This window comes from Aethalodelphis obliquidens, unplaced genomic scaffold (assembly GCF_003676395.1).
Source record: "Aethalodelphis obliquidens isolate GAN/ISIS:26980383/991018 unplaced genomic scaffold, ASM367639v1 scaffold4, whole genome shotgun sequence".
NCBI lineage: Eukaryota > Metazoa > Chordata > Mammalia > Artiodactyla > Delphinidae > Aethalodelphis > Aethalodelphis obliquidens.
Genome location: NW_020837948.1, coordinates 81,358,678 through 81,383,374, shown reverse-complemented (window position 1 = coordinate 81,383,374; position 24,697 = coordinate 81,358,678). Strand labels below are relative to the sequence as shown.

The following is a 24,697-nucleotide window of genomic DNA, read 5'->3' as shown; positions in this document are numbered from 1 at the left end:
CATGATTAAAAATCTTCCAACAAACAACAGTCCAGGACCAGATGGCTTCACAGGTGAATTCTATCAAACATTTAGAGAAGAGCTAACACCCATCCTTCTCAAGCCTTCCAAAAAATTGCAGAGAAAGGAACACTCCCAACCTCATTCTATGAGGCCACCATCACCCTGATACCAAAACCAGAAAAAGATACTACAAAAAAAGAAAATTACAGGGCTTTCCTGGTGGCGCAGTGGTTGAGAGTCCGCCTGCCGTTGCAGGGGACATGGGTTCATGCCCCAATCTGGGAAGATCCCACATGCTGCGGAGCAGCTAGGCCCATGAGCCGTGGCCACTGAGCCTGCGCGTCCGGAACCTGTGTTCTGCAACGAGAGAGGCCACAACAGTGAGAGGCCCGTGTACCACACACACACACACACACACACAAATTACAGACCAATATCACTGATGAATATAGATGCAAAAATCCTCAACAGAATACTAGCAAACAGAATCCAACAACACATTAAAAGGATCATACACCATGGTCAAGTAGGGTTTATCCCAGGAATGCAAGGATTCTTCAATATACGCAAATCAATCAATGTGATACACCATATTAACAAACTGAAGGATAAAAACCATATGATCATCTCAACAGATGCAGAAAAAGCTTTTGACAAAATTCAACACCGATTTATGATAAAAACCCTCCAGAAGGTGGGCATAGAGGGAACCTACCTCAACATAATAAAGGCCATATATGACAAATGCACAGCAAACATCATTCTCAATGGCAAAAAACTGAAAACATTTCCTCTAAGATCAGGAACAAGGCAAGGATGTCCACTCTTGTCACTATTATTCAACATAGTTTTGGAAGTCCTAGCCACGGCAATCAGCAAAGAAAAAGAAATAAAAGGAATACAAATTGGAAAAGAAGAAGTAAAACTGTCACTGTTTGCAGATGACATGATACTATACATAGAGAATCCTAAAGATGTCACCAGAAAACTACTAGAGCTAATCAATGAATCTCGTAAAGTTGCAGGCTACAAAATTAATGCACAGAAATCTCTTGCATTCCTGTACACTAACAACGAAGGATCAGAAAGAGAAATTAAGGAAACAATCCCATTCACCATTGCAACAAAAAGAATAAAATACCTAGGAATAAACCTACCTAAGGAGGTAAAAGACCTGTACTCAGAAAACTATAAGACACTGATGAAAGAAATCAAAGATGACACAAACAGATGGAGAGATATACCATGTTCTTGGATTGGAAGAATCAATATTGTGAAAATGACTATACTATCCAAAGCAATCTACAGATCCAATGCAATCCCTATCAAGTTACCAATGGCATATTTTACAGATCTAGAAAAAAAATCTTAAAATTTCTTTGGAGACACAAAAGACCCTGAATAGACAAAGCAGTCTTGAGGGAAAAAAAAACAGAGCTGGAGGAATCAGACTCCCTGACTTCAGACTACACTACAAAGCTACAGTAATCAAGACAGTATGGTACTGGCACAAAAACAGAAATATAGATCAATGGAATAGGATAGAAAGCCCAGAGATAAACCCACACACCTATGGTCAACTAATCTATGACAAAGGAGGCAAGGATATACAATGGAGAAAAGACAGTCTCTTCAATAAGTGGTGCTGGGAAAACTGGACAGCTACATGTAAAACAATGAAATTAGGACACTCCCTAACACCACCCACAAAAATAAACTCAAAATGGATTAGAGACCTAAATGTAAGACTGGACACTATGAAACTCTTAGAGGAAAACATAGGGAGAACACTCTTTGACATAAATCACAGCAGGATCTTTTTTGATCCACCTCCTAGAGTAATGGAAATAAAAACAAAAATTAACAAATGGGACCTAATGAAACTTAAAAGCTTTTGCAAAGCAAAGGAAACTACAAACAAGGGAAAAAGACAACCCTCAGCTGGGAGAAAATATTTGCAAACGAATCAATGGAAAAAGGATTAATCTCCAAAATATATAAACAGCTCATGCAGCTCAATATTAAAAAAAAGAACAGAAACAATCAAAAAATGGGCCGAACACCTAAATAGACATTTCTCTAAAGAAGACACACAGATAGCCAAGAAGCACATGAAAAGCTGCTCAACAGCACTAATTATTAGAGAAATGCAAATCAAAACTACAATGAGACATCATCTCACACCAGTCAGAATGGCCATCATCAAAAAATCTACAAAAAATAAATGCTGGAGAGGGTGTGGAGAAAATGGAACCCTCTTGTACTGTTGGTGGGAATGTAAATTGATACAGTCACTATGGAGAACAGTATGGATGTTCCTTTAAAAACTAAAAATAGAACCACCATACGACCCAGCAATCCCACTACTGGGCATATACCCTGAGAAAACCATAACTCAAAAAAGACAGTACCACAGTGTTCATTGCAGCACTATTTACAATCACCAGGACATGGAAGCAACCTAAGTGTCCATCAACAGATGAATGGATAAAGAAGATGTGGCATATATATACACTGGAATATTACTCAACCATAAAAAGAAATGAAATTCAGTTATTTGTAGTGGGGTGGATGGACCTAGAGTTTGTCATACAGAGTGAGGTAAGTCAGAAAAAGAAAAACAAATACCGTATGCTAACACATATATTTTGAATCTAAAAAAAAAAGTTCTGAAGAACCCTGGGGCAGGACAGGAATAAAGATGCAGACATAGAGAATGGACTTGAGGACACGGGGACAGGGAATAGTAGGCTGGGATGAAGTGAGTGAGTGGCATTGACATATATACACTACGAAATGTAAAATAGATAGCTAGTGGGAAGCAGCTGCATAGCACAGGGAGATCAGCACGGTGCTTTGTGACCACCTAGAGGGGTGGGATAGGGAGGGTGGGAGGGAGACGCAAGAGGGAGGGGATATGGGGATATGTGTATACATATAGCTGATTCATTTTGTAATACAACAGAAACTAACACAACATTGTAAAGCAATTATGCTCCAATAAAGATGTTAAAATATAAGGATCAATACATGCAGTATGCTATACTTTATGTACAGTATCTCATTTAATCCTAGAAATAGCCCTATGAGTTAGGGATTATTTTATAGAGGAGGAAACTGGGACTTAGAGAGACTAAGTAACTTCCCCACAGTGTGCAGTTATCAAGTGGCAGAGTTGGAATCTAATACTGGATCTGCCTGACTCTATGGCTCATATTCTTAACACTACTGCTTATCAATGAATCAGGGAATAAATACAATATACAGCCTAAATGTTTTTTAAGAATTACAATAGAAATACTTAAATTCTAGATGAATGCATTTATAAATTACACTTTTCCTTTTTTGTTTTTGTTTCTAATTGAAGTACAGTTGATTTACAACGTTGTGTTAGCTGCAGGTATACAGGAAAGTGATTCAGTTATACACATATATTTATTCATTTTTAGATTATTTTCCATTATAGGTTATTACAAGATATTGAATATAGTTCCCTGTGCTCTACAATATGTCTTTGTTGCCTATCTATTCAATATTTTCTATATAGTAATGTGTATCTGTTAATCCCAAACTCCTTATTTATCCCTTCCTCCCCCACCTTTCCCCTTGGATAACCATAAGTTGGTTTTCTATGTCTGTGAGTAAATTTCTGTTTTGTAAATAAGATCATATCTTTTTTTAAGATTCCACATATAAGTGATGTCATATATTTGCCTTTCTCTGTCTGACTTCACTTAGTATGATAATCTCTAGGTCCATCCATACTGCTGCAAATGACATATTCCATTGTGTGTGTATACACACACACACACACACACACACACACACACACACATATACATATACCGCATCTTCTTTACCCATTCTTCTGTCAATGGACATTTAGGTTGCTTCCATGTCTCGGCTATTGTAAATACTGCTACTATGAACACTGAGGTGCATATATCTTTTCAAATTAGAGTTTTCATCTTTTCTGGATATACGCCCAGGAGTGGGATTGCAGGATCATGTGGTAGCTCTATTTTTAGTTTTTAATGGAAACTTCATACTGTTCTCCATAGTGGCTACACAATTTACATTCTTACCAACAGTGTATGAGGGTTCCCTTTTCTCCATATCATCACCAATATTTGTTATTCGTAATCTTTTTCATGATATTCTAACAGGTGTGAGGTGATATCTCACTGTGGTTTTGATTTGCATTTCCCTGATGGTTAGCAATGTTGAGCATCTTTTCATGTGCCTGTTGGCCACCTGCATTTCCTCTTTGGAAAAGTGTCTATTGAGTTCTTCTGCTCATTTTTTGGTTGGGTTGTTTTTTTGATATTGAGCTATATGAGCTATTTGTACATTTTGGAAATTAATCCCTTGTCAGTTGCATCGTTTGCAAATATTTTCTCTTATTCCATAGGTTGTTTTTTCATTTTGTTTACAATTTCCTTTGCTGTATGAAAGTTTTTAAGTTTAATTAGGTCCAATTTGTTTATCTTGGCTTTTATTTCCACTACTCTAGGAGACAGATCCAAAAAAATACTGGTGTGATTTAATGTCAAAGAGTGTTCTGCCTATGTTTTCCTCTATGAGTTTTATAGTATTTGGTCTTATATTTAGGTCTTTAATCCATTTTGGGTTTATTTTTGTATATGGTGTTAGAAAATGTTCTAATTTCATTCTTTCACATGTAGCTGTCAAGTTTTCCCAGCACCACTTACTGAAAAGACTGCCTTTTCTCCCTTGTATATTCTTGCCTCCTTTATGGTAGATTAATTGAGGATAAGTGCATGGGTTTATTTCTGGGCTTGCTATCCTGTTCCATTGATCTATGTGTTTGTTTTTGTGTCAGTACCATACTGTTTTGATTACTGTAGTTTGCAGTATAGGCCAAAGTCATGGAGCCTGATGCCTCCAGCTCTGTTCTTCTTTCTCAAGACTGTCTTGGCTAATCGGGGTCTTTTGTGTTTCCAGACAAATTTTAAAATGATTTGTTCTAGTTATGTGAAAAATGCCATTGGTATTTTATAGGGATTGCATTGAATCTGTAGATTGCCTTGGATAGTATGGTCATTTTAACAATATTGATTTTGTAATCCAAGAACATGGCATATCTTTCCATCTGTTTGTGTCATCTTCAATTTATTTCATCAGGGTCTCATAATTTTCTGAGTACAGGTCTTTTGCCTCTTTAGATAGGTTTATTCCTAGGTATTTTATTCTTTTTGATGTGATGGTAAATGGAATTGTTTCTTTTTTTCTCTTTTATATTTCACTGTTAGTGTATAGAAATGCAACATATTTCTGTATATTAATTTTGTATCCTGCAACTTTACTGAATTCATTGACGAGCTTTAGTAGTTTTCTGGTGGCATGTTTAGGAATTTCTATGTATAGTATCATGTCATCTGCAAACACTGACAGCTTTACTTCTTTCCAAATTGGATTCCTTTTATTTCCTTTTCTTCTCTGATTGCTGTGGTTAGGATTTCCAAAACTATGTTGAATAAAAGCAGCAAGAGTGGACATCCTTGTCTTGTTCCTGATCTTAAAGGAAACGCTTTCAGCTTTTCAGCATTGACTATGATGTTAGCTGTGGGTTTGTCATATACGGCCTTTATTATGTTGAGGTATGTTCCCTCTATGCCCACTTTCTGGAGAATTTTTTAATAATATATATAGAATTTTATCAAAAGCTTATTCTGCATCTATTGAGATGATCATATGGTTTTTATTTTTCAGTTTGTTAATGTGGTGTATCACAATGATTGATTTGTGGATATTGAAAAATCATTGCATCCCTAGGATAAATCCACTTGATCATGGTGTATGGTCCTTTTAATGTATTGTTGGAGTCAGTTTGCTAGTATTTTGTTGATGATTTTTGCATCTATGTTCATCAGTGATACTGGCCTGTAATTTTCTTTTTTTGTGGTATCTGTGTCTGGTTTTGGTATCAGGGCGATGGTGGCCTCATAGAATGAGTTTGGAAGTATTCTTTCCTCTGCAATTTTTTGGAACAGTTTCAGAAGGATAGGTGTTAACTTTTCTCTATTTGTTTGGTAGAATTAACCTGTGAAGCCAACTAATCCTGGACTTTTGTTTGTTGGGAGTTGTTTTTTTTTTAATTTATTAATTAATTTATTTAGGCTGCACTTGGTCATAGTTGCGGCACACGGGATCTTCGCTGCAGCATGCGGGATCTTTAGTTGCGGCATGTGGGATCTTTTAGTTGTGGCATGCAGGCTCAGGCTTCTTAGTTGTGGCATGTGGCCTTCTTAGTTGTGGCATGTGGCCTTCTTAGTTGTGGCATGTGGCCTTCTTAGTTGCAGCATGCGGACTCTTAGTTGCGGCATGCAGACTTAGTTGCAGCATATGAACTTTTAGTTGTGGCATGCATGCGGGATCTAGTTCCCCGACTAGGGATCGAACCCGGGTCCCCTGCATTGGGAGCGTGGAGACTTACCCACTGGACCACCAGGGAAGTCCCTTGTTGGGAGTTTTAAAATTACTGATTAAATCTCAGTACTGGTAATTGGTCTGTTCATATTATCTATTTCTTCCTGGTTCAGTCTTGGGAGACTGTACCTATCCAAGAATTTGTCCATCTCTTAGAGGTTGTCCCTTTTATTTGCATATAGTTTCCTCATAGTAGTCTCTTATGATCCTTTGTATTTCTGTTGTGTCGGTTGTAACTTCTTATTTTTCATTTCTAATTTTATTGATTTGGGCCCTCTCTCTGTTTTTCTTGATGAGTGTGGCTAAAGGTGTATCAATTTTGTTTACTTTTTCAAAGAACCAGCTTTTAGTTTCTTTGATCGTTTCTACTGTTTTCTTCATGTCTATTTCATTGATTTCTGCTCTGATCTTTATTATTTCTTTCCTTCCACTAACTTTGGTTTTGTTTTTTCTTCTTTCTCTAGTTCCTTTAGGTGTAAAGTTAGGTTATTTATTTGAGATTTTTCTTGTTTCTGAAGGTAAGCTTATATCGCTATAAACATCCCTCTTAGAACTGCTTTTACTGCATCCCATAAGTTTTGGCTCATCATGTTTTTGTTATCATTTGTTTCTAGGTATTGTTTGATTTCCTCTATTTCTTCAGTGATTCATTTGTTGTTTAGTAGCATACTGTTTAGCCTCCACATGTTTGTGTTTCTTGCAGTTTTTTTCCTTGTAGTTGATTTCTAGTCTCACAGTGTTTTGGTTGGAAAAGATGCTTGATATGATTTCAGTTTTCTTAAATTTACCGAGGCTTGTTTTGTGGCCTAGCATGTGATCTGTCCTGGAGAATGTTCCAACTTGAAAAGAATGTGTATTCTGCTGCTTTCGGATGGAATGCTCTCTACATATCAATTAAGTTCATTTGGTCTAACATGTTATTTAAGGCTTGTGTTTCCTTATTGATTTCTGTCTGGATGATTTGTCCATTGATGTAAGTGGGGTGTTAAAGTCCCCTACTATTATTGTGTTATTGTTGATTTCTCCTTTTGTAGCTGTTATATTTGCCTTATATATTGGGGTGCTTCTAAGTTGGGTGCATATATTTATAACTGTTATATCTTCTTCTTGGATTCATCCCTTGATTATTGTGTAGTGTCCTTCTTTGTCTCTGGTAACAGTCTTTATTTTAACGTCTATTTTGTTTGATATAAGTATTGCTATTCTGGTTTTCTTTTGATTTCTATTTGCATGGAATACCCTTTTCTATACTCTTGCTTTCAGTCTGTATGTGTCTCTGGATCTGAAGAGTCACTTGTAGGCAGAATATATATGGGTCTTATTTTCTTATCCATTCAGCCACTCTATGTCTTTTGTTTGGAGCATTTAGTCCATTTACATTTAAGGTAGTTATCTATATGTATGTTCTTATTCTCATTTTGTTAATTGTTTTGGATTTGTTTTTGTATGTGTTTTCCCCCCTTTCTTCTTTTGTTCTCTTGTGATTTGATGACTATCTTTGGTGTTATGTCTGGATTCCTTTTTCTTTTTGTGTGTATATCAGAGATTTTTGGTTTGCAATTACCATGAGGTTTTTGTAACAGAGTCTCTCTCTCTCTCTCTCTCTCTCTCTCTCTCTCTATATATATATATATATATATATATGATTGTTTTAAGTTGTTGATCTCTTAATTTCAAATGCATTTTAGATACTCTGCATTTGTACTCTCCTGCCCTCACAATTACTGCTTTTGATGTCATATTTTACATCTAATTGTTCTGTGTATCTCTTAACTGCTTATTGTGGATACAAATGATTTTTACTACTTCTGTCTTTTAACCTCCCTACTGGCTTTGTGTTTGGATGATTTCCTACCTTTACTGTAGGTTTGCCTTTACCATGAGTTTTTCCTTTCATAATTTTCTTGTTGCTAGTTGCAGACTTTCCTTTTTGGCCTAGAGAATCTCCTTTAACATTTGTTGTAAAGCTGGGTTGGTGGTGCTGAATTCTTTTAGCTTTTGCTTGTCTATAAAGCTTTTGCTTTCTCCCTGAAATCTGAACAAGAGCCTTGCTGGGTGGAGTGTTCTTGGTTGTAGATTTTCCCCTTTCATCACTTTAAATATATCCTGCCACTCCCTTTTGGCCTGCAGAGTTTTCTGCTGAAAAATCAGCTGATAGCCTTACGGGAGTTCCCATGTATGTTATTTGTTGCTTTTCCCTTGCTACTTTTAATATTCTCTATCTTTAATTTTTGTCATTTTGATTACAGTGTGTCTTGGTGTCTTCCTCTTTGGGTTAATCCTGCATGGGACTCTGCAATTCCTGGACTTGGGTAACTATTTCTTTTCCCATGTTAGGGAAGTTTTCAGCTGTTATCTCTTCAATATTTTCTCAGGCCCTTTGTCTCTCTCTTCCCCTTCTAGGACCACTACAATGTGAATATTAGTGCATTTGATGTTGTCCCAGAGGTCTCTTAAACTGTCCTTATTTCTTTTCATTCTTTTTTTCTGTTCAGCAGCAGTGATTTTCAGTATTCTGTCTTTCAGCTCACTGATCCATTCTTCTGTATCATTTAGTCTACTATTGATCCCTTCTAGTGCATTTTTCATTTCAGTTATTGTATTCTTCATTTCTGTTTGGTTTTTCTTTATATTTTCTAACTCTTTGTTAAAAACTTTCTAACTTTTCACTCTGTGCATCCATTCTCCTCCTGTGTTCTTTGATCACCTTTACAACCATTACTCTGAACTTTCTCAGGTAGATAGCCTACTCCACTTCACTTAGTTCTTCTGGGTTTTTATCTTGTTCCTTCGTCTGAAACATTCCTCTGCTGCTTCATTCTGTCATAGGTTGCTATTTGCATTTTTGTGTATGTGGTAGGTTAGTTACATTTCTCAACTTTGGAGAAGTAGCCTTTTGTAGGAGACATCCTATGCATCCCAGCAGTGCACTCCCCTTTCATCACTCAAGCTATATGGTCTAGGGGTCCCCCTAAGAGGGCAGTGTGGGTCCTTCTTTTGTGTTGGGCTGACTATGTGGGTGGCCTGGCAGGCTTGGCTGGCTCTTAGTCCAGTTGGTTGCCAGGCCCTGTCTTGTGTGGATGCTGCTGGCTGCTGTTTAGCGGGGCCTGGTCATGAGGCAGCTGGCTGCAGAACTCTATGGGGCCCTGCGGCTAGTGTTGGCTTACTGCTGAGCGGAGTCAGGGTTCTGAAGACACTGGGGCTATTGCCTACCCACTGGCAGGTGAAGCTGGATCCTGGGGTTAGTGCTGGACTATTGGCAGGCAGAGCTCGTTCCTGGTCTGACTGCAGGGCCCAGGGATCCCAAAGCGTGTTTCGTATCACTGGCTGGTGGGGGGTGTGGGGGGCAGTTCCTGACACAGTTGGGTATAGTGTGTGGAGTGTCACAAAGATTGCGTTGGCATGCTAGTGGGCAGGGGCAGGGCCCAGCTTGTCTCAGGGTCAGGTCTGGCTTGCTGTTGGCGGGCTTGGTCTGCAGGCTGAAGGACTGTATTTTTCTGCTACTGGCATGTGGCCCCTGTTGGGTGAGGCTAGTCTAGAGACTAGTATAGGCTTCCTGGTGGGAAGGGCTGGTGCCTGCCTACTGGTGGTTAGAGGTGGGTCTTGGCTCTCTGGTGGGAAGGGCCATGTCTAGTGGTGTGTCTGGGTCAGAAATCTTTAGGCAGACTTTCTGCTAATGGGTGGGGCTATTCCCCACCCAGTTAGTTGTTTGGCCTGAGGCATCATTGGCACCTACAGGCTGTTGGGTGGGGCCAGGTTTTGGCACTAATGAGCTAAGATGGCAGCCCCCAGCAGAATTTACACATTTGAATATTTCCCAATATCTCTGCCACCAATGTCTATGTCTCCAGGTTGAGCCATAGCTGCCCCGTCTCTCCAGGAGACTCTCCAAGACCAGCAAGTAGGTCTGGCCCAGGCTCCTATCAAATTAACGTTTTTGCTCTGGGTCCCAGTGCACATGAGATTTTGTGTGCACCCTTAAAAGCGTGAAGTCTCTTTCCCCCAGTCTTGTGAGGCTCCTGCAATTAAACCCTGCTGGCATCAAAGCCAAATGCTCTGGGGGCTTGTCTTCCTGGTGCCAGACCTCCAGGCTGGGAAGCCTGCCATGGGGTTCAGAACTCTTACTCCTGTGGGAGAACCTCTGCAGTATAACTATTCTCCAGTTTGTGGTTCACCCACCCAGGGGGTATGGGATTTGATTGTATCACGAGTCTGCCCCTCCTGCCCACCTCGTTGTGGTTCCTTCTGTATGTCTTTAGCTGTAGAAGATCTTTTCTGGTAAGTTCCGGTCTTTTTCGTTGATGGTTGTTCTGCAGATAGTTGTGATTTTGGTGTGCTCATGAGAGGAGGTGAGCTCAGGGTCTTTCTACTCCACCATCTTGGCAGCTCTCCTAAATCACACTTTTCACCAACTATTTGCCAGGGTGTGTCACTTAACATACTCATTTAATCCTCACAACAACCCTATGAGGGAAGTAACGTTACAATCCACATTTTAGAGATGACAAAATTGAGACTTAAGGAAGAAAAGTGCTCTGCTGAGACCATATACTAGGATTTAAACTCTGGTCTTCTGATTCCAATCTTAAACAGCAATGTTATGCTGCCTCTACTTATAGCAAAAAAAAAAAAAAAAAGTTAAAATTTGTCTTTAATCAGGAATTACTGATTCCTTACTGATTAAATTTCTAAATAAGTGAGACAACCTCTGAGAAGTACCTGGTGCGGGACTTGACACATACTGGGAAGAACAAAAGATCATTTCTTATTCATTCAACACATGTTTACTGAACACCTACTGGGTAAGCCAGACAGTGTTCTAGCCAGTGGTGAACAAAGCTAAGTCCTTGCTCTACAAGTTTGTATTTCTTTCCTGATGTGTTTATAGATCATAACTACACAAACAGTAGGTAAATCTGTTGACACTTAGAAAATATTATCTGAACTGCCATTTTAGGCTTAAATACTAATAGGTCACTGTATAAGCTATACTAATAGGTCACTGTGTAAGCTATACCCCTAAAGCCTCAATGAAATTCCTCAATTTCTCCACCAGGGACTGTGCCCTGATCAGCCTGCTGAAATGCACACCTTGGCCTCAAGAGGGACTTGAGGAATGAATGAATCCATTACAGCCATTCCCCAGGCCTAGGAATCATCTTAAAGCTATTCAGCTGTTATGGAGCACATAGGCACGCTTCATATTAACTGTAAAACATGAAAAATAGGGGAAAATTTTAAGTGTGGTCCTAAAGAAAGAACCTTGATACAAAAAGGACTAGGATGGCCTTGAGAATGACCCCCATTACTTTAAAGCAGTTAGCTAATCTTTCCTTCAAGACTTGGGTAATGGATAAACAACAATATCCTATTTATAGCACAGGGAACTCTATTCAATATCCTATGATAAACCATAATGGAAAAAAATATTACAAAAAGAATGTATATATACATGTAACTGAACCACTTTGCTGTACAGCAGAAATTAACACAACATTGTAAATTAACTATACTTAAATTAAAAAAAAAGAAAAAGACTTGGCTAAACACATCCTCTGTAAAGCCAGAATGGAACTCCTTCAGTACAATTAGTGAGCCCTTGCTCTGGGTGCCTCCACGGCACTTTGTGATGCCATATAATGTGGTCAGCAACATGTCTGTGCCCTCAGGGAAGTACTCGGTGCTCAAAAAAGTTGGAAGAATGGGCTTTCCTGTTTTAAAATAAGGCTAATCTTCTCTAGCTTTAAGTAGAATGATGCTGTGAAGATAAATAAAATGATGTTAAAAAAAATGAAAGACCAGAAAAATTAAACATATAGGTTTCTTACCTTTAAAGATAGGGATCCAGCTAGAAAAAAGTGGTCTATATCAATAACAGAGGCTAAAAATCCAGCTAAGACGATTTCTCCAATGTCAGTCTTCTTCTTGATTCCAATGACTATTGCCCATGACCACATGCCAATCACGCAATGTACTGAATTATCTGAGAGTGCACGAAGCCAGTCATTTCGTTGAATTATGGAAAACTGAAGAAGTCTGTCAGCTACTAGGCAGAAAATGCCCAGACCAAGGCTGGAAATAAGAGATTCAGTGCTACAAGACTGGAGTAAAGCATGGGTCTTCTCAGTCTCAGATGCCATCACAAATGGTATGTCAGTATATGCTAAAAGCCATCAGGAAACAAACAGCTTATTCTTGTTTACATTCCCAGTCACCCTAAAATAGAAAGCAGAGAAAATGAAGATTATGGGCTGCCATTATAATATATAAACAAAACAATATTGAGAATAATTTTACAAGTATAAAACCAAGTTGTAAAAACTGGTATTTCTTTTTTTCTTTAACTGTTATCAGTAATTTCATTTTATTTTTTCCAGCTTTAGTGAGATATAACTGGTACATAGCACTGTGTAAGTTTATCTTACACAACATGATGATTTGATATACATATGTATTGTGAAATGATTACCACAATAAGGTTAGTTAACACATTCATGACTTTACATGGTTACCTTTGTGTGAGTGTGATGAGAACATTTACGATATACTCTTAGCAACTTTCGTATTAGAAGAAATGGTATTTCTTACATTTATATATAATATGCCATGTGGCCCAAAGAGAACAGATTAGCTTTGTAGGAACAACAGTTTAGATGGTAGCATGTATCAAGGGAAATTTAAGAAAGCCCACTGACTAATCTTCTACTTTGAGGTCATCAAATAGTTCTTTCTTTCAGCAATGTGTACTACACAGTAGTGGGGATCCAATGCGTCTGTGTACCCAGCAACTGCTTTCCATACTTTCTCTGATAAGAGCATCCACTTCCCTTGGGAAAACTGCTCATCAAAATACCCAAACTCTGGAGCTGACCAATTAGAATTCCCTGTATCCCTTATTAATAGTAGTGATTAACAAGCAATTACTAATTAGTAATAATTTTATAGTAGTGATTACTCTGCTTATGAAGGTGACCCCAGCTGGGCCAATCAGACTCCCTTCCAGAATTTTCCCTAGTGGAGATAATGGGGAAAGTTCTTTTTCTTCTTACAGACCATGGACTCCACTACATGGGACAGCCTAGGAAAAAAGAATCATAAGGACATCAAGTACTCAGGTCCAATCTCTAAGGTTCTCAGAGCTGCCCTGGTTCCTGCAGCTCACCTTTCACCTTCCATGAGCTACCTCAGGATTTTCCCAATAAGCCCCCTTTTCCTTTCTGTTACCTCTAACCAAAGAATCTTAACTGACATAAAAAGGTAATCATAATTCTGAGTGCTTGCCTGGCATAGAATATTGAAATCACTTATCTAGTTAAAGTTATCAACGTTGTGTGATACCTGAAGTTTTTGTATTGTTTTGTTTTAGTTCTGAGACTTAAAGAATAACTAAATGATTTATTGAGAATGATTCAACCTCCATTCTGTAATAAAAACTATGCATAGCTCATTGTATATATTCTAAAATTTATAGGGAAATGCAAAAGACCTAGAATAGGAAAACACCTTTAAAAAAGAACTAAGTTGAAGGACTTACACCATCTGATTTCAAGTCTATTATAAAGCTACAGTAATGAAGAATGTGGTATCGTTATGAAGATGGACAAATATGTCAATGCAACAGAATAGAGAGTGGGATCACAAATAGATCCACACATAATGGTCAATTGATTATTTGACAAACATGCGAAGGAAAGTCAATGGAGCAAAGATATTCCTTTCAACAAATGGTGCTGGAACAACTGGATAGCCATATGCAAAAATAATGAACCTCAATCCATACCTTCCTCCCTATACAAAAATTAACTCAAAATGGATCACAGACCTAAAAGTAAAACAAAACTGTAAAACTTCTGGAAGAAAACACAGGAGAATATTTTTGTCCTTGGGTTATACAAAGAGTTCTTAGTGTCAGTATCAAAAGCTCCATCTGTTTTAAAAAGTTGATATACTGAATTTCATCAAAGTTAAGAACTTCTGCTCTTTGAAAGACAATGTTAAGAGAATGAAAAGACAAGACACAGACTGGGAGAAAATATTTGCATATCTCATATTTGATAAAGGATTTGTACACAGAGCAAAGAATTCTCAAAGCATGATAACAGAAAAACAGACTGATACAAAGTTGGGTGAAAGATCTGAAAAGGTACTTTACAACGATGATATACAGGTGGTCAAGAAGCACATGAAATATGTTCAATATCATTCATGATTAGGGAAATGGAAACTAAAACCACAATGAGATTCCAAACATAACTATTAGAACTGCTAAAATTTAAGACTGACCATTCCAAATGTTGACAAGATGTGGAGCAACCAGAACTCTCATACACTGCTGGTGGAAATGTAAAATGATACAACTTTCCAGTTTCTGAAAAAGTTGAACATACTCCTACCATATGACTCAGTCATTCTATTCCTAGGTATTTACCTATGAGAAATGAGAGCAAACATCTGCACAAAGACTTGCACATCAAAGACGTGCACATCAATGCTCATAGCAGCTTTCTTTACATTAGCTCCAAGCTGGAAACAACCCAACTGGATAAACAAAATGTGGAAAAAAAGAAATAAAAAGAAACCAAAACGTGAATCATACAAAAACATGAATGAACCTTAAAATAACACTAAACCAGACCAAAAAAAAAAGATTACATAGTCAAAACCCATAGAACTGTATAACACAAAGAATGAAGCCTAATGTAAACTATGGGCTTTAGTCAATAATAATGTATCAATATTGGTTCATTAATTGTAACAAATGTGCCACACTCATGCAAAAAGTTAATAGGGAGAGATGTGTGCAGAGGTAGAAGGAATATATGGGAACACGCTCTACTCTGCTCCATTTTCCCATAAACCTAAAACTACTATAAAAAAAAAAAGGTCTATTTTTAAAAAGTAAATAATTGAAGCAAGTATGTGAAAATGTTATAATTGTTAAATTTAGGTAATGGATATACTTTAGTTCATTATACTCCTTTTATGTTTGAAATTTTCATTTAGAAATATTGTTTTAAAAGAGTACATAGTATGATTCCATTTATATACAATTCTAGAAAATACAAACTAATCTAAGTGACAGAAAGCAGATCAGTGGTTGCCTGGAGACCGGAGGGGCAGGAAGGATTCAAAAGGAGCATAAGGGCTTCCCTGGTGGCGCAGTGGTTGAGAGTCCTTCTGCCGATGCAGGGGACACGGGTTCGTGCCCCGATCCGGGAAGATCCCACATGCCGCGGAGCGGCTGGGCCTGTGAGCCATGGCCGCTGAGCCTGCGCGTCCGGAGCCTGCACTCCGTAACTGGAGAGGCCACGGCGGGGAGAGGCTCACACACGGAAAAAAAAAAAAAAAAAAAAGGAGCATGAGGAAACTGGAGGGACAGATACGTTCATCATCTTGATTGTGGTAACAGTTTCACAGTTCATAGTCTCATACCCACATCAAAACATATCAAATCGCACATTATAAATATGTACAGTTTATTACATGTCAATTACACTCCAATAAAGATGTTAAAAAGTTAGAGAAAGCAGTTTATTGTCAGTAACAGTAGCAGCCTTTCATGTAAAAGGAGCATCTGAAAACAAGAAAGAGATTATGGGGATAAAAAACCTGATGGCCCAAATAAAAGTCAATAGAAGCAATGCATAGTAAAATGTATGCTTCAAAAAACATAATTAGTGAGTAAAAATACTTTCAAAGAATTTTCCCAAAGCTTGAGGGAGAAAAAAAGGACAAAGAGGTGGGCATTGAAAGAAAAAACAAATTCAAAAAATAAAGAGAGTTTTGAAATAGGAAAGTTGGCGCGGCTGCGGGATCCGATTCTAGAGACCCGCTGTTGGCTGGTATCACATTGTCTTACAAAGTGGTAGAGGACGAACTGGCACTATTCGATAAAAGCATAAATGAATTTTGGAATAAATTCAAAAGCACTGTCAGTGACACCTCCTGTCAGATGGTGGGCCTAAGAGATACCTACAAGGATTCCATTAAAGCATTTGCAGAAAAGCTGGCTGTGAAATTAAAGGAAGAAGAACGAATGGTTGAGATGTTTCTGGAATATCAAAATCAGATCTGCAGGCAGAATAAGCTCACTCAAGAAAAGAGAGAGAATTTGTTGAAGTTGATTGCTGAAGTAAAAGACAAAAAGCAGGAACTGGACGCACTGACTGCAGATATCCAGGACCTTAAGGAAGAATATGCTAGGAAGAGGGAAACTATTTCCACTGCTAACAAAGCTAATGAAGAGAGGTTGAAAAGGCTACAGAAATCTGCAGACCTGTATACAGGTCGACTTGGACTAGAAATTCGAAAAATTTATGGTGGTAAGTTGCAGTTTATATTCACTAATATTGACCCTAAGCATCCTGAGAGCCTATTTATGTTTTCCCTGAGCCTAAATGAAGCAAGGGACTATGAGGTGTCAGATAGCGCTCCTCATTTTGAGTGCCTAGCAGAATTTCAAGAAAATGTAAGGAAGACCAACAATTTTTCGGCTTTTCTTGCCAATGTTCGGAAAGCTTTTACTGCTATTGTTTATAATTAATGTATAAATAGTATATAAAAACCGTTAAAAAAATAAAAATATAGAGAAAATCCTTAAGAGTTTCCACGTCCAAAAAACACATCATCATCAACAACAATGGTTATCTGCAAAAGAAAGAGAATGTGATTAACATCAACACCAAATATTGTGGGACAACAATTACAGAGCTCTGGAAGAACAGGACTATGACAATAGGGTTCTAAACAACTAAATTATGGCCCCTACGTGACAACTACAAATTTTAAGATTTTTACCTTAGAAATTATAACACTTTTGTATATGATTTCTGGGGAAAAAATAAGGATCAGCACTTCTAAATTTCTAGGGGAAGAAGAGAGGAATACAGAAAACTTGCTCAATATAGCAAAACAGAAAAAAAAAAATGAAGAAGAAAATTTTACTCCCACCCCCACCCACCAAAAAAATAAAAAAGGAAACAAACACATCAAACACAAATACTATAATATATGTGAATGTATTAAATTTCTCTATAAGGAGACAGATTGGAATAGAAGTAAACATCTCCCAAGTTACTGTTCATAAGAAAACATCTCAAACAAAAAGTCTTAGCAATATAGAAAATAAAGAGATGAGAAAATACATACCTAGAAAACACAAACAAAATTAAGCAGCTGTGGTAATACTACCATCAAACACAATTTATGGCAAAAGACTTAGTGGGACTAAAAGGGATAAAATATTCAAGTCATAGTAAAGTTAGATAAGAAGATGCTTACATGTCAAATCGTGCTTACATGAATGAGGTCAAGTGGCAAAAAAAAAAGATATAGATAGTCTGAATAATTTAATTACAAATTTTATTTCATATACAGGTCTAAAACTGTGTATATTACATAGAATACACATTATTTCCAAATGTCTGTGGCTCATTTATAAAATTTAATTACACATTTACTCATCCACAAGAAAAACTTCAACAAAATCTAAAAAGTGGAAATGTTCAGGCCAAGTTCTCTGACCACAATGCAATATATAATTCATCACTTTTAAACTGCTTAAAAGAAAAATAGTGACCTAATTAGCTCGAAGAAACTAAGCTTAAATGGTGGTGCAAATAATTCTGTTAGAGCCAAAAGACTTGCTTACTTTTCAAGTGTTTATGCTCTGTAAACATTTCAGGAAAGAAAACAAAAGCTCAGAGAGCAGACTTTGTCTATCTGTTCACCACTATCTTTTAGCACACAGTGGATGCTCAACAAGTGTTTATTGAATGAATTAAATAAAAATCATCATACACTGTATCTGTTATCCACCAGGTATTGCCTATTAAATGATTAAATGGCATTTAGTAAAATGTAGCATGTGTTCCTGGAAATCTCCATTTTTAGCAAGTGCGAATACCAGGTAATCCTTATGTTCACTAAACATTAAGAACTGCTAGGTTATAAGAAACCAAAATGAATGAAAACCAAGAAACATTACCTTTAAAGTCAAAACAGTACAGCTATTATAATATTGTTCTGGCAGTTTTAATCAATGTAATGAGGCAAGGAAGGGATAGAGGGAGGGAGAGAGAAATGTATCATTACCATATCAGGAAGAAAACAATTACATTAGTTTGTAAGTGAAATGACTGCCTATCCAAGAGAATAAATTGAAAATTGTTAGAATTTAAGTTGCAAAAGGCGGCTAATTCAAGATAAATTATTAATATACCAGCAATAATCATAAGGGGAAAATACAGGAAAATGAACGTTCACAACAGCAATAAAAATTCAAATATCAAGGAATAAACTAAACAGGTAATGCATGTGAAGAAAATGTCAAAACTGTACTTTATCAATCAGCTATTTAGAGCTCTGTGCTATTTAGAGCTTGTGCTATGTTAACGCATCTAAGTTGGAAGGACATTTCCGAGAATCCCCTTCCTTTTATAGTTCTTTGTAGTGCTGGCTACAGGAGACACTGTACATGGGACTTGGAAGGCAGAAGTGAAGCAGCAGCCACATTTTTTAACTCTAAAGGTTGGTGCTGGACGCACCATGGAGCTCGCACGTCTTGCTGCTGATCTGTCAGCTCACCTTGCTGGCATGAGCAAGCAGCTAGGCCTGCAGCTCCTTCAGCCTTCACCGTTATCTTCCTTCAGCTTCTCCAAATCCTGGGCCTGCATGTGCAGCCCCAAGGTCAAGAGTGCCAGCCTCTCCTGCAGGTCACCCACAGCATCAAAACTGGATTTGGTGAGAGGCCAGTGCAGGTTCCATTCTGTTCTTGTTCTCATCCACATCTACCTTCCCCTCCCGACTTGCTGCAGCTTCAGGTTCAAAAACAGACTCAGAGGCAACGGCCTGCAGCGCCTGCCCTCCAAGCCCCACGATTACAGCAGGTCTAAACTTCTTATTCCTTAGCACGCAAAGTAGTTCTGTTCCTTTGATGGAACTTTACTGATACAAGAGCCAGACCATTTTACTGAGGAAGAAGACAACATGGATGGTATTATCCTCCTCAAATTAATCTATAAATTTAATGTAACTCATCAAAATCATAAAAGGGATTTTCTTTTAGCAACTTCACAAAACATTTTCAGATTGGCATTCGAAAGAGTTAATGCCAATAAACTTGCAAAAGCAGAGTAATATGAATACTGAAAGGTAAATGCAAAGTCTGAGACAGGTCAAGTGTGTGTTTGGGGAAGGCGGAAATGTATGTAGAATTCCAAATTGGTAAGGAACAATTATTTCACTCAGATCCTGTGTCAGGTAGGGTTCTTAAGTGCACAGAAGAGAAAGGACTCTAAGTAAAAGCAAAAACCATTAAAAGGATATTGGGAAATCACAGACTTGCCAGGTTTCAAGAACCAGGCTTCAAACTCTGCCTCAAGCACCTCAGTGAAAATGACACCAGACACCTGTGGTGAAGACCTCTCTGCCCCCGAGCCCAGCTTACACTGCCTGACCCATCACCACATATTATCATTGGCATTGCTGCTAGTACTGCCCTATCTGCTGCTGTCATAAAAGATTCTTGGCATATTTGTTTCTTTGCTCTCAAAACTTGGAGTTGGGGGCTCCCCTGGTGGCGCAGTGGTCGAGAGTCCGCCCGCCGATGCAGGGCACACGTGTTCATGCCCCGGTCCGGGAAGATCCCACATGCCGCGGAGCGGCTGGGCCCGTGAACCATGGCCGCTGGGCCTGCGCGTCCGGAGCCTGTGCTCCGCAACGGAAGAGGCCACAACAGTGAGAGGCCTGCATACCACAAAAAAAAAAAAAAAAAATACTGATAGACATAACTATATAAAAATGTAGACTTCTGCATGTCAAAATTAAAGACTAATAAATGGAGGAAATTTTGAACATTTATGATGGAGAAAGATTAGAAGCCCTACTTTACTAAGGGCTTTTAAAACTAACAAGAAGAAAAAATACGTATCCCAATAATAACATGGCAATGTCTATGAAAAGGCAATTTGGAAAAGGAATAAATACAAACGGTCAAAGAAAACTATTAAAAGATTTCAACTTTATTGGTAATCAATTGAATTTAAAACAATGAGATTTCAACATAAGATCGACGAAAGATTGCTAATGATTTGTTTGTGGTGGGGAAACAATCACTCAGTATTAGCAGTTGTATAAATTGGTATAACTCTTCTAGCAGACAATTTGACAATATGTATCAAAAATGATTAATAAATGAGCAAACACTTGACTCAGGATTTCCAATTCTAGGAAATTATCCTAAGAAATGAATTAGATAAATACAAAGAGTTACACATGGATGTTCAGCACAGCATTGTTTATAATAAGGAAAAATTAGAAACTATGTGTCCAAAATACAGGGCTAGTGAAATAAATTCCATACAATTATGCAGTCATTAAAAAAATACTTATTCCCATATTTGTTGACATAGGAAATGCTCAATAGATACTAAAATTTAAAAGGTAGCCTAAAAAATAATATGTAAAATATTACATTTTTGTTAAAAATATGTACATATGCATAAAAAATCTGGAAGGCTGTTCATTTGGCTTGTCTCTCACTAGTGGGCTTACATGTGATCATTACTTTTTTTCCCTTTTCTTTGATTTCATAAAAATTTTTAACGTTACTATCATGAAAACAAAACCAATAAAGCTCCTTTGAAAAGTTAGAAGTAATTAATAACTCAGACCATGATGCTAAGCTCAGTTTCTTAAAGTATAATTTTTAAAAATGTAGAAACATATTTATAACATTATAAATATTAATAAAATATTAGAATATATAACATTAATAAACATTAATGAAATTGTATGCAAATCTCACGTCAAATTTATAGTATAGTATAAAAATAATGTATTTATATTTATGTATTAGTTGGTACATGAAAAGCCTGTATGAAAGATTTCTGTATCTCCAGATGAAATAAACTTATGCAGGTTCCTTTAAGTTTTTTTTATTAGTGTGAAGAATACTTGCTTTGCAGAGAACAACTATTTTGTTAATGACAATGGAATCTAAAACCATCCTCAAATTCTTAGTCATTTGGAAAAATGAAAATTGTTCTCTAAAGCACTAAGATTGAGTTATAGTCTACAGATTCTTCCAGGATTAGGAAATAATGATTTCAAGATACTTTCAACCAAGAGATATGACCAAAATGCAAAAGAAACCTCCAAGGTCATGAATCCTTTCCATATACCTTAGGATTTTAGTTCCACACATCATGAATCAGGTCCCTGCTTTGCAAAGTAAACATCTGACACCTGAATGGATAAAGAAGTCAATGTGTTTAAAGGCTCAGTGCATATAATTTTAAAGTTTATAAAATATTCCTTTGAACCAAAGATAATATCATTATCCCCTTAGCTGGATGGGAACTGGGACACAGAAAGCTTGAATTAATGACCAAGCCAGAGAGGTATAGCCGCAGAGCAATATCCCCCACGGTAAGCCGTGGCCTGTAAATTAGCCCTAAGAAGAAAGAAGGCCATTCAGATGGATGAGTTGTGAGGAGAACGTAGGCTGGGCACAGTATACACAGAGGCCTAACAGAAAAGCTCTTCTGCCGCTCAAACTATGCTTCTGTATGCATTTAATTGCAAATTTATTGTCAAGTGTCATCCTAGAAAGCAGACAAAAGGTCATTATACACCTAATTGCAAATTGCATGATGTCTCTATAAAGCCATTTCATTACATCCATCTTCTTTTACTCACTAAACAATTTTTGTCATCACTAAATATATTTAAATGTACTCACCTAATGTTTTACTCGATGAGTTCAGATACAAGAAAGGATCAAGTAGCTAATGAAGTGTCATGAGCAAAGTGAAACATGAAAAGATCACTTAAAGTATTTAAATGATGATCCAAATTTAAAGCGACGTGAAAAAGAAAAACTTACTGTTTTCCAAATGTCTATATACTGTAGTAGTTTATGAATAGGAACAGATACACATAATGGGGCAGCACAAAATGCATTTTAAATGGAAAGTTTAAACAGCTTGCTTGATGAGAGAGGAACAAAAAGCTCACCTGGGCAAACTCAGAAGCAGATCCTTTCAGCCCTAGTCAAGCCTACAGATGCCTGCAGCACTGCCAACATCTGGACTACAACTTCATGAGACTCTGAGCAGAACCATCTAGCTAAGCCTCTTCCAAAAGTTCTGGCCCAAAGGTACAGTGAGATAATAACTGTTTACTGTTTTAAGCCTCTAAGTTTTGGGGTACAGTAATTTGTTATGCAGCACGGATAGCTAAAACAGTAGTTTCTCTTTTCAAGAAAGGTATAATTATGGTCCCAGAAACACAGTTCCGACATCTATTCCACTCCAACTACTGGTGCAGATATTTAGAGTAGATTCTGAGTATGAGAAAGTAATTTAATAGTTGTGCTTCCTCTTATTTATTGTCTCTGACTAGAACACCTAAGTGTCCCATTTTTCTTCTCTCTGCTTCCTTTTTCCACTTCCTGCTCCTCCCGCATAAATAGAATGGACTCCAGAACCTCTTAAACTGTAAAATACCTTTATTTTACATATTCACTTTTGTTGGGTAAGTTCATTAAGAGCAGTAATTATAATTTTCTTAAACTTGTCATGCATGAAGTTAAAGTGCTCAAGGTGTTTAATATTTCATTATACTAATACAGGGGGTAAGCAGGTTAGCAATCCTCAGCCTGTGAACTGAAGATATTATTTGGAATGATTTCTGCCATAACAGCCAGTTACCCAGATCATAAATGTCTCTCTATGACTTGCGGGAGCCATTTTCGGCAATGGCCAAACTCTGCCACGCACCATTCCTATAAGAGTACTATGCCATCAACTATGGGGTCTTCAAAGTATACCTAGCAGTAATCCTCCCTTTCCTTAACTCTACAAACACATACTTAGCCAGTTACTTTACACACTGTTGTGCATGGTTTGTTAATAATCTCTGACGTTATTCCTACCAAAAAAATAAGAGGTAGCAAATTCCCAACAGAAATGTCCTTTTCTGCTTCACCCCTTCTCCCCCACCCCAAACCCCATCACAAATATTTACAAAAACCTGAGGAAAAAGCACCGTCTAGAATCCGAAAACTGCCTTTATTATGCTTTACAAATAAGTCCTCTTCAATGAACTGTAGTTGCTGTGAAACTTTATATTTACTTTCTTTAATGCTGTAGTACTCAAAGCAGATGCCAAGTCTAATTCAGCTAATTTGCAAAGAAAGGAAACACAAATCTTGCTCACTTTCACGGATACTCTTCGTAACCTGCATGTAAAATGTTTCTTTCCTATGACCATTACAAATACATACGATTCTGAATTTCAACAAGTCTTAGCAAATTCCCAAAGTCATTCTTTCCTAAGGTTGGCATGATTCAATAATTTTTAAAATGTCAATTAAGAAAATAGGTGGAAAGCCCTGGCGTCTGCAGGGAAGGGAACAAGTTACAATCTCCACAATCACCCCTCCCGGTAGCCTGGGCGCCTTAAGGGCCCTCGTGGCTGGAAAGGTGGCAATGGGCAACTCTGGCAAGATCGCCGGCAACCCGCCCAGAGCCAGGGAAACGCCAGGGGCGCGAAGCCTAGGCGAGGGCTTGACGCCCATGGGATCTATAAGGCGCGACGAAGCAGGAGGGCCGTGCAGGGATCGCGCAGATCCCGGAGACACCGGCCAGTGTCTGTCGAGCACACCCCGCCTGCTCTCGGGTCCCACGCGACTGCCGCCCCTCCACGCCTTCCCATCGGGAACCTGGATCTTCTAGACTTCAGGTTCAGGTGGTCCCCGCCTCCGGCCTGCCACCTCAGGACGCAGTTTCGCGGCGTCCATACAGTCAGTCACCCCCCCCCCCCGCGCCCGGTCCCTTGCTGAGGATCAGCCGCACCCACCGTCTGCTCCCCCAGCTGAAACAAGCCAGCCGCGCGAACGGCGGCTCCGCCCCTCTACACCCGCTTCCGTCGGTACCATAGAGACGCCGGCCGCGGGCCTGAGCGACTCTAGCCCGCGACGCAGGCCGAGAGGACGCCGGGATACTGGTTCCACTCTAAGCGGCCAGGAACGCGGCTTGAGGGCTCTTAAGACGAGGGGTTGGGTACCTCGAGTTCCCCTACCGTCGTGCTCCCCAAAAGGACACATTTGGGACGACGGGTGGGAAGTGAAAAGTGCCTTGTTGGTTCCCCTCTCTCGACCCTGAGGATTCATTCTCGGCTTAGCCGGCGCCGTCCACAGCGCACCCACGCGGCGGCGGGAATCCGGGGACGCGAATTAACC

At 38.4% G+C, this 24,697-nt stretch overlaps 1 protein-coding gene and 1 pseudogene across 4 annotated transcripts in view; one reads left to right on the top strand and one right to left on the bottom strand.

Annotated features, from left to right (window-relative positions):
- The window catches only part of TMEM267 (transmembrane protein 267), a 31,796-nt gene that overhangs the window by 5,740 nt on the left and 1,359 nt on the right, over positions 1-24,697 (bottom strand). Inside the window, exons 2-3 of one of the 4 annotated variants that reach the window (XM_027101165.1) lie at positions 13,409-13,531; positions 12,282-12,669 (exon numbers count right to left, since the gene is read on the bottom strand). In XM_027101165.1, coding sequence (XP_026956966.1) covers positions 12,282-12,593 — 312 coding nt within the window. In that variant the 5' untranslated portion in view covers positions 12,594-12,669; positions 13,409-13,531. Of the gene's footprint in view, positions 1-12,281; positions 12,670-13,408; positions 15,016-21,635; positions 24,696-24,697 lie in introns of those variants that run through there. The other 3 variants (XM_027101166.1, XM_027101163.1, XM_027101162.1) reach the window with 3 other exon arrangements.
- LOC113617577 (kinetochore protein Spc25 pseudogene) lies at positions 15,913-17,277 on the top strand (annotated as a pseudogene).